The 11162-nt window shown below is 41.9% G+C and overlaps 1 protein-coding gene across 2 annotated transcripts in view; it reads left to right on the top strand.

The window, feature by feature from the left end:
- Positions 1–422: 422 nt before the first annotated feature.
- RSPO2 (R-spondin 2) overlaps positions 423–11162 on the top strand; it is a 176742-nt gene continuing 166002 nt past the window's right edge. For both annotated transcript variants that reach the window (XM_073018316.1, XM_073018315.1), the window contains exon 1: positions 423–1510. In XM_073018316.1, coding sequence (XP_072874417.1) covers positions 1417–1510 — 94 coding nt within the window. In that variant the 5' untranslated portion in view covers positions 423–1416. The remainder of the gene's footprint in view (positions 1511–11162) is intronic.

Genomic DNA, 11162 nt, shown 5'->3' with positions numbered 1-11162 from the left:
GCCGGCTACCATACCTTCCTGCAAAACATGGACAAGATGTAAGTTAAAAAGTGGCAGAGGTGTGGCATATTGCACAACTTTAAAGGAGTCATCAGTCCTTCAGTCAGATCCCCCTGCAGAAAGGTTGGCGCTGCCATTGGAACTGACCTTAGAGCTCTGGAGAGGACTCCTTGGGGGTGAACAGCCGGGTTCTGGGACCCAGCAAGGTCAGGGGGCGTCTGCATCCCAGCTACTCTTTATCCCTCGCACTTTGGAAAGCCCGAAGAGGATTCCCCCCGAGTTAGGCGAGCTGTTGGCTGGTCAACGTTCTTTAGGACCTCAGGGAAACCGGGGCGTTTCTGGCTTTAGGACCCAGGAACTGCAAGGCAGCCTAGACTTAGATGCCTTGGACCACAGCACCACCTACTTATAGAAGCATCCCGAGCCTCAGCCAGTCTGCATCTCCATCGGAAAGTGCGCTAGCCACATCCCTTCGGATCACTTCGTCCTCCCGGGAGCGTTCTGCTTTCTACACCTCGGAAAGAACGAAATCTTAGCTGTGAAGTGAGCGTGGAGAAAGCGCAGGAAGCGACACAATTGGTTAGGGACGTAGAGAGTGAGAGCCGGCGCACCCCTAGCCCGGGGACCGCGCTCGCGGGCGGGGACGGAGCATCCCAGGGGCTGCACCCGCTGCTCCGCGCTTCTGCCCGGCGCCGCCAACACCGTGGCGGCCGCTGGAATCCCGGAGCTGCCAGGCGCTCCCGGCCCGTCTCGGCAAACTTTTCCCCAGCCCACGTGCTAACCAAGCGGCTCGCTTCCCGAGCCCGGCATGGAGCACCGAGCCTAGGGAGGCCGCGCCGCCCGAGACGTGCGCACGGTAGGCAACCCACCCCAAGGCAGCCGCAGCCGCGGCGCTTGGGTACCCTGCCGTGGATTCCAAATGGCCTAAGAGGGTTCTTTTAGCCCTGCACTCTCAGTGTCTTTGGAGCTCTTTCCTTTCCTCGGAGCGCCGGCACAACGCCCTATGCCCCCGGGTTGGAGCTTAGGGCTCGGCAGAGGTTGCTAATTCACTGATTGTAATCACCTTCCTCTCCAACTAGTCCGCAGCTGCCCGCTCTGGATTAAGCCGCTCCGCGGCTCGTGCTAGGCAGTGGGTTCGCTTCCTCCTTCCCTCTCTTCTTTAAATTGGGACGCGCGAAGGCGCAGCTGCCACTCCGGGGCTCTCTCCATCCCCCACACACCCTGTTTTCGCTTCCCTCATCTCTCAGGTTCGTGGCGGAGAGATGCTGATCGCGCTGAACTGACCGGTGCGGCCCGGGGGTGAGTGGCGAGTCTGCCTCTGAGTCCTCCCCAGCAGCGCGGTCGGCGCCGGCTCTTTGGGCTAGCCCTCCAGTTCCTAGACTTTGAGAGGCGTCTCTCCCCCGCCCGACCGTCCAGATGCAGTTTCGCCTTTTCTCCTTTGCCCTCATCATTCTGAACTGCATGGATTACAGCCACTGCCAAGGCAACCGATGGAGACGCAGTAAGCGAGGTGGGTCTCTCTCTGCCAAAGGTGTGTGGGCTTCAGGGGTGGCTTGTGGCGGTGCTCACTCACGCCCTGGCTCCAGGGACTCAGATGGGCAGGGCTGTGCTCTCCACCCCAGCTTTTGCGGGTCCCCACTCCCCACCTTTAGGACCCTGGAGCTCTACAGAACACTCCGTGTTTCTGTACCCTGGAGGCGCAGGGAGCCGGAGCGAGACGCGCTGGGAGCTGGGCGAGCTGGGCGCCACTCGGGCGCTCAGGGCCAAGTAGTGCGGTCCGCACTCACGTTCGCTGCCCCACCTCCTCACCTGAACTTGTCTCTTCAGAACGTATTTCTTATTTGGCATGCATTTTTTTTTTTTTTTTGGTCGTTGTTCTCTCTGTCCTCTTAAACATCTTCCCTGTAGCACATTTGTTTTACCTTCCCCATCCACGTGCGCCCCAAACCCGGCCTCAGATCTCTTTGGACTTGACCTAGCACAGTGTGTGTGTGTGGTGTGTGGGTGTGCCCACGCGTGTGTCTGTATTCCGGAGCTTGGGGAGGGGTACCAAGTCGAGGGGGAGGACCTCCATTTCCAGAAAAAGGCAAACATAGATCTTTTTTCTGGAACCTGCGACGAGATGGGAACTTTCTGAATTGAGCAGCTATTCCCGCGCTGGTTTTCTGGGGAGTCCTCGCCTGCAGAGGTTTGTTTTTAAAACAGGCCCCACTTTGCTCTCTCCATATGCTTTGCAAAAGCAGCTACACCGGTGGAGGCTTCTGTTCTCAATGAAATTCACTTGCGGCTTTTTAACTGCTCCCTCCCTCTCCATCACTTGTGCATAGCGGAGAAGGCGGGTGGAAGCCTCCAGAAAGGTTTCTGGGAACTCGCTTTCCTGCAGATTTAGTGCATATTTCTGTCTCGGAGTCTGCTGGAGATGCAACTAATCCAAGTGCATTTTAGAAGAAGGGCGGCTAGACACGATTCAATTTTCTGGGGGGATTTAAACATAAACCACCCACCACACGCATCGAATTACCCGCGCAGGAAGGGTACGCAGCAGCCGCTTCCCAGGGACCTGGTGAGAGCTGTCTATTTTCATCCGGCACTTTGCCACTTTGGACTTTTGCGCAATTAGAATTTGTCACTGGGTTCATGAATCTTGACTTTCTCTTCTTCTCCAAAATGTAAACGTCTCACTGGACCTGTGACGTGATTTGTTTATAACTCATTGTATGTAAACTCCGGTCCTGCATCCAGATTTTAGGGAGGACTTTCCGAACCTTAGTTTTTTGATGGCTTTTTAGGACATTGTTAAGCTGTTCTCACCTAGGGGTAGAGCTAGAGATTGGCCCACCTGAGCGCAGAGCTCCAAATAACTGATGGTGTGCGACTTCTGTAGTCCCTGCGCTTCAACTGTCTCTGTATCTGCGGCTGGTAAGGATAAACCCCCTCCAACTTCTCTCCCTCCCTCTCCCCCGATTTCTGACTTTTGGAAATTGTTTACTTTCAGAAATTATTTTACTTAAAAATACTAGAAATTTCTTCCCAAAGGCCATGAGAGTTTGATATTGATACTTGCCTTGAAAAAGCCCCTTTTCATCTCCTCTCTTCTCCCCTCCTAACTGATTCCTTTCTCAATCCCAGTACTTTCTTTCGAGTATTCGGCAGAGCCAGCAATTTTTGATTACACTATGGTCAAAAGTGTTTGGAGAGGCTTTTCCTCTTTTTATAAGTCAAAGCTGCAGTCTACTTAGAAAAACTAAAGTGCTTGATGTCTGCAAAATATAGAAATATCTAAAATCCTTTGCTAGATCCTTATTAGATGACTTACTAATTCAGTGATAGCTTTCTGATCCACACTGCCTGTCCCATTGTGGTTGAGTGGGGAAGAACTAAGCATATTGTTTTAGTAGAACTTAATGCAGAGATGCTGTTTGGTGGAAAAGGACATTACAGCACTCCTGCGGCCAGAAGGGATACTGCATGCCTTCTCTGCAGTGCCATCTCTAAGAATCTTCCTATGCCTTCTAAGGTATCTGAAGCAGAACCTATTTATCTCAAATAGCAGAATCTTTTGTAACGATTACCATCCACATCCCAAAGCACTGACATTCTAACTCTAAACTGTGCAGTAGTAGCTTGTGCCAAATCAACCTTTCAATTTAATAAAATTCAAATGCTTTCAAGAACGTGTAAATTGGTAAGGGTGTAAAAAAACTATCAAAGTTGTTGTTTTTTTTTTCTTCTTCTTCTTTTCAACAGATGTCCCTTTACAAATCCCAAGTTTCTGGTTAAAATAACTGTGGTCCTTAAAAGTGACCACACTATCTGTACCAACAAAGGGTGTACTGTGTTTTTAATTAAAAGTGGAACTACTTAAAGGGCTGGCCAGACAGTGTAGGGTGATAGTAGCTTTTCTGCTTTGCAAGGAAGCTTAAGGATTGCATTGTGAGAGTATTGAAATGAATAGAGATCTAACTCAAGTTGTGTGAATTGTCCCTCTTCACAAACTTAAGCTGGTTTTAATTGATCTCATGTCCACTGATTGATCCTACACCAATTGTTGGGCATACCAAACAATTGGCTTTCCCCAAAAAAGATTGATTTCAATTAGTTCCTCAGTGAATGCTTGACTACTGGCCAAATCATGTCAGCAGTGACAGTTGACATGTTAGGGCCTATGTGGTACCAACATTTCCCTTTCTCCCCTTTGTTTTGGATAGTGTCACTTAAGTATTATTTTCCAGGAAGAAAAGTAATTGGTATTTTTTTAAAAAGGTGTTGTAGCTTGGAAGATTAGTTATTTTCTTGGCTTTTGTGCTACAAGGTAGGTGGCAGTGGTACCAGGATTGGTTAGGCTTACCCCTGGGACCTGATTCTTTTTTTTTTTTTTTTTCCATATTCCATCTGCAAATAATCAAACCTTCGGTGTGGAGCATTCTCCCAACTCCTTTGGCATTATGTTTAGTCTGCACTATGATCTCACATGCTCCATAATATCATTTTCTTAATGAAATAAAATTCTTGGCAGAGATTAGATAATTTAGTCAGTTAAAATCAATTGCATCCAGTTTGGAATGGAGAGCAAATATATCATTTAACGGTATATTTTATTTCAGAATATAGCCAGAAGATTGAGAAAATAGAATTTTGACCTTCTCTACTTTTGGACAAAACTTCAAATGGGGGAGATCATCACGAACAATAACAGTACTCACCTACCATATTTTCTTCCCCTTATTTTGAAAAATTATAAAAATGCATTTGATAGTCACTAATGGGGCCTGGTTGCAATAATTTTTAAAAGTTAGACACAAATGCAATACAATACTGACAATATCTTTTAGAGAGAGGGAGACACATGCCAACATTTTGTAAAGCTTATTGACAACCCTTATTTTCCTCTCCATGTAACATATTAAGATTTGTCTCCCTGACTCCCCCTTCAAAATAGTCATGATTGGTTATTGTTAACCCCTACTGTCTCTCTTGGTCTGGAGACCACTTATGATTGATTTATATGGTAAGTGGAGTTATTTGATTACTTTCATTTTTTGGAATGGTCGTAAGCCACATTTCAGGCTGAATTACTAAAAGGTGGATAGACAAATCATAACTTTATTGTGGTCTCCTGGAATTTCTCAAGCATGGCATGTAATGACTTAATCTTATATCTCCCTCATTCTATTTTTATACCTTGTGATATTTCAACCAGGGATTTATGAAAACTTCTTGATAAAATTCTCAATGCAGCAAGGTTTCTAAATGTATAATTCATGTTTCTGGTGGTCTGATGGCAGGGGCGTGCTATGACAAGTGTTTCCTGCTGTAGCCTTTTCCACATTGAATCCTCAGCTTCTCCCTCCTCTAATAACTCCTCATTTCACAAAATTAGACTTAGCTTCTTCCACAAAAAGGAATGGTTTATCACAAATAGTGTGGCATGTTTCTGGTAACGGAGGCTGGAAAAAGTAAACATTTTCTCTTAAACGTTATAGAGTTAAATTAATTTATGTTTGTGTTCTTAAAAATTTATTGACGAGATTGGAAGATTTTTTTTTTTTTTTTTTACAAGTACTTCTTAAATAGTTTACTTTTCCTGATACTCTTTCAAAATACAAAATGACACATGGAACATGCTAACCTACAGTTAAATGAAAAAGTTTCAAAACACATTTTGTATGCTTGCTGACTTTAAGTTCCAAAGTATTTCAGAAAAGCTGATGTGATGTTTAACTTTGCAAAATAAACATGTTCTTTCTTTTCTTTTCTCTATTTTGATTGGCTGCTTTGTCTTCCAACATAACTGCATAATTTTTTAAGGCAGGGTCTTACTGGTACAGAGAGGTCAGAAAGTTGCTGTGCTCAAACTAACACCTTATTTAGCCACAGAAATTTGGAAGTGATTCAGAATAGGTGACATTCCCCTAGGCCCTGGGCTTTCTTTATTTGCTTTTAAAACCCAGCTTGGGTAGAATCCAATATTCACAGAAATCACAAGTTGGAAATGACACTTCTAGTTCCTTAATGCAAAGCCACCTCTTGATTTATTTAGAGACAAACTGGCCAGTTTGTGGAATATCCAGCGTAGTTCTTTCCTTCCAACTTACTGACTACCTTTAAACTATTTCTTTTGGAAATACATATCCTTATCCATCCCAAGGGCAGGAAATAGGGGACAGACAGATTTTATTTGATATAAGCTTGATAACTATGATAAAAGGAGGTGATAGACTTTGGGATGACAAAGTTTTAAAATTTCAGTATTTAAGATACCATGAAGCTTATTTTTTCTCCATTAACTGCAGCAATCAAGGGCTGATCAGGTGAAGACAATGTTGTATATCTATATTTATACATTTTCATGTGTTCATCCAGAATAAGTAGAAAACATGCTAATTAATACTAAAGTGTATACGTAATGTATATTATACATATTAGGGAAGGTATATATGCATACCTGTATATATGGGTGTGTGTGTAGGGAAAGCGACGAGGATGGTATAATTATGGAGGATCAGGATTTCAGAACTAAAAGATTTTTCACTCATTTTTTTCTAGTCCTTTTCATCTTTCTCTTCGACAAGATGAAAAGATGGGAGTGGGTGGGAAAGGGGGTGGCAGGGAGAGAATGAGAATAAGATTGGGTAAGGATAGTGTTTTTACTCTTTCCAAAGCCCACCTTCCACCTGTTCTTACCTCCTCTAGGACCGTTCTGTGTCAGTCACCCTTATTTCAAGCATGCTGCTGTTCCTCTAATCCCAAAATTCCTTATTTCCTCCCTCTTCACACTGCTTTCCAATCTTCTGCTTTCCTTCACTTCTTCTATTCCCTTCTCTGGCTTGATAATCCTGTTTCATTCACTCTTCAATCTGTTACTATTTGGCTTCTACCATCACCCTTTTAATAAAAAGATTTTCTTTTCTTTAAAGATATTTTTATGCCTTCACAGAAATTAACAAAAAAGAAAAATATTAAAAGTTTATAAATGTTAGACTTATTTTTAGAGTGCTTTTAGGTTCACAGTGAAATTGAGTGGAAGGTACAGAGATTTTAGAAAGGGGTTTCTTAATGGCCAGTCATACTCACCTCATTTCCAAGTCCAGCATTGGTACAGTCCTCTGGGACTTGTTCCTATGGTGATATCTTATCACCTCTTTCCTTTGGCCAGTGACACTACACTAGTCTCATTGAGAATGTAGACTAATGTTTCTTCACCTTTATTCATTTCCTTGGGGAATTTTACCCATCCTTGTTTCTTGAATTTTCATTTCTACATAAAGTCCTTTAATTCTAGGCTCAATTTTTCTTTTCTTTTCTTTTTCTTTTTTAGCTTCAGATTATCCTACACTCAGGTCTCCCAACTACTGCCAATATGGATAGATATTCCATGCATACTCAAACTTGACAATTCACTTCCTCTTTTGTGTCCCCTCCCAAATGTGTTCCTCTGCTTGTATTCTTTATTTTTATCCATGGAGTTCTGGGTGCCCAGACTGGGAGCCTTGCTATAGTCTTTGACTTTTCTGTTGCCTCTTTATCATTTTATTCTTGCCTAAACTATATCGGATTAGTGAGCTTATATCCATCTCATCCTTTCCATTCCCAAAGGTGTTTCCTAGCTCAGGCCCTTATAGACTCCTCATCCTCCAGCATCTACTTCAATCCACTTACGATGCTCCATCCCTTACAATGCTGCCACATTCCATTTTTCTCCACCACAGATCTGATCATGTTACTTCTCTGCTAATAAACCCCAAACCTCCCAGACCTCCATATTGATTGCAGAATAAACACCAGCCTCTTCTGTAGCAGTCATCGTTTCCCACCATCTGACCACAGCCTACTTTCAACCTTCCACCACCTTGAAAGCACACTTCACTTAAGCTATCCCAGATTACCTCATTTCCAGGCATGCCATGTGTTTTTAAGCTCTTGCGCTGTTGAGCATGTGTGTGGCGTGGCGCCCACCTAAAATGCCACTGCTTCTGTGAAGCCTTCCTAGAATTTTCTGCCTTCCTTTCTAAAGCCAAAATAAATTATTCCCTCATAGTTTCTTAGCTTTCTGGGCTACTCTTACAGGACTCTTATTTTTCCTTTTTTTCTGGTTATCTTGCCTTACCTGTCGTATTTTAAGCTTCTCTTAGGCAGAACTACGGTACATTTATCTTTGTACTCCTCAAGCTAGACCTTTTAGAGTGCTTTCTCCACAAAATGTAGTGGAACAAAACGTCATTGTATATGAGATTTTTGTTGTTTGCCCTTAAAATTATTTTGGTGACTTAATGAGAAAAGGTGTTTATTTATTTATTTTTTTAAAATCGAACTTGTTTGCACATAGTTGAAGTTGGAATGATGAAATATTATGGGTATTCTCATCATTTATAATTCTTTATAATTTAAAGAAAAATTAAAAAAAAAAAACTGAGGTATAAAAGCATCCCCAGCCAAGTACTCATTCTGAAGTCTCTTCTGATTATTTCAGAATTTCTCAGAGTACACTAGTGTCTGTATACTTGTTTGTTATTTGAATGATGGAGTATTCCAAGTGACAGGTGATTTGTGGGTAGGGTAGAGAAAACTGGTGGTGGTGGGGTAACCCCCTTTTTTTTTTTTGAGACAGAATTTAGCTCTTGTCACCCAGGCCGGAATGCACTGTTGCGATCTTGACTCACTGAACCTCCGCCTCCTGGGTCCAAGTGATTCTCCTGACTCAGCTTCCCAAGTAGCTGGGATTATAGATACCTGATACCATGCCCGGCTAATTTTTGTATTTTTAGTAGAGATGGGATTTTGCCATGTTAGCCAGGCTGGTCTTGAACTCCTGACCTCAGGCGATCCTCCCGCCTTGGCCTCCCAAAGTGGTGGGATTACAGGTGTGAGCCACTGTGCCCGGCTGGTAACCCATATTTTAAAAAATACTTATTTTATAGAAAAGGGCAATAAAGGATTTTTATCCCCAAACAGTTTGACCATATGAATGAATAATAATTTAGGAGAAAATAAAAGAAAGTGGTATTTGCCTTCTAAAAAGATACTCATGTTAATAATATAAGTTAATACAGGAAAAATTTAATCCTAGTTATATTTACGATTTTAGTATAATATAGCTACATGGACATACCCATGAGACACACAGATGTGTGTGTATTTTAGAACAAGTTCTGTAAGTATGAAGAGACCACGTAGTTCTGTGTAGTGCCTTCCAGGAGAACACTGACATTTCAGTGTCCTTTGAATGAAGTGGGACCTGTTTGACTTATACAGAAGGTGAGCTGCTTACAGAAATGTGTGGTTTTAAAACTAACAGTTAAGAGAATAGAGCTAGAATTCAACTTTCCTGAATTCACTGAGTTTTCCTGTACATGGTATGTTTCAACATAAACATTAATTGAAAGAAATTCCCTTTGAACCAATTCAAAAGTTCTTCAGACTACAGACTTTTATTGAGCCCCAGAACTTCCTACAACTCATAATTATGCTAACGAAGTAATGAATATTAAATAACTGAAGGCTGAGGGGTGGAGTAATTGATGGGTAGAACCATAAGTATATTTTAGTAAAATTTTGCATACTTGCATTGGTAATTTTTAAAATTATTTTTGAATATGAATTATAGAAACGTTTCTAGCATTGTAGTAGCCAGAACAAATGTGTGTGTGCATGTGTGTACTTGCCTGTACATGTGTTCATGTATGTGTGTATTGGTGTGTATGTGTATTTTGTGTTTAACACACATGTTACAATAAGGGTTAGAGCAAAGGTATTAAATATTTCTTATTTTTACTCTAAAATGTAGAGAAAGTGATTATAGGTAGCCTTTCTCATCTAGTCATTTGGAGAAAACCTTCTACAATTTACTTAAAACTTTTTCAATTTCCATCTCTTGCTGAAAGATATTAAGAGCACTTATAAAAAAGAAGTTATCCAGTTCAGCACATTTGTTTTGAGAAGGGTTTCTTAACTTGGGGTCCAGAGGTGGGGCTAGGGTTTTTGCAGGCTTTCTGAAATTAGAAGCTTTCTGATTTCTGTTGCTTTTTGTGGCGTAGAAGGACAATATAGAGCTTTCACTAAAGTCTCAAAGAAGTCCGAGTTTCACCTCTTTCCTTCAATAGGTTAAGCAGCATTGGCTTAAAAAATAGGAGGTGGACCTTCCAAATTAGCATGATGCCAAATGACTGCTTCAAAGTGATATAGATACTTGCTTTCTAAAAATTTATTTTCCTTGTGTGAGTTTTCAGCCATTTGCTATGTTTATATTTGACAATATGAAACCACATTGGAAGCACTATCTCAAGATTTATTTCAGTAAATAATTACTTGGCAAGTAATTCCTTACTCAAAGACAATAGTTGTTAAATTCTCTCCATCCCACTAAAGAGTTTATAAAAGTACAACATAAATATACAGTATAGGGGTTTTGTTAAAACTTCTCATGTGAGCTAACTTTTATCTCATTAAGGAAACAGTTAATATATAGTTTTAGAAATAGCTGTTGTAGCTTTCCAGCTGGTGACATGCGGTGCTGGCATTGATCTGACTTGAGGCATCATGCTGCCAGTTCATAGAATGGCCAGAACTGGGGCTTAGCACTCTTCAATTCTGGCCAAGGGGGCTCCTGCTAGATCTTTGTTTCTGTGTCAGCACATTTTAGTATTTTTGTGTCGTGATGGCCTTAGTCTCTCTCCTGTTGCTGGATACAATTGCCAACTAATCACCTCAGCAATGAAAACACATGGACCAATAGAGGGCACACTTTGCATTCTTTTCCCTATGCTTTGTTCTCTGAAATTTTGTGAGATTTGTGCTTCCTTTGCTTTGCCCTATTGGTTCAGGGGCGAAACCTGCTCTGCTGTCTCCATGGACACTGTGATCATCTTGATGTCATCACAGAGAGAACAAAGGAGCAAATAAAAAGAACTTTTCGGTCTTACTGAACATTTCTGGTTTTGATCGCTAATCTCCTTTTGACAAGACCTCACCAAGAGGCAAACTGAACCAACCTCACTATTTTAATATCTGTGAGACACAGATGTTGAAAGCTACAGATTTAATTAACATGCAGGTAGGTTCCAGCTTCTGCAGCCACTTTGAAAAGCATCAGTTGGTTTTATTTTATGTTTTCAATTCAGATGTGTTCCATAAGATGAATGCCCTAAAATTTAAGCAACTGGTAA

Source organism: Chlorocebus sabaeus, chromosome 8 (genome assembly GCF_047675955.1).
Source record: "Chlorocebus sabaeus isolate Y175 chromosome 8, mChlSab1.0.hap1, whole genome shotgun sequence".
Taxonomy (NCBI): Eukaryota; Metazoa; Chordata; class Mammalia; order Primates; family Cercopithecidae; genus Chlorocebus; species Chlorocebus sabaeus.
The sequence above is the reverse complement of the archived record's forward strand: the minus strand, read 5'-3'. Positions and strand labels throughout refer to the sequence as shown.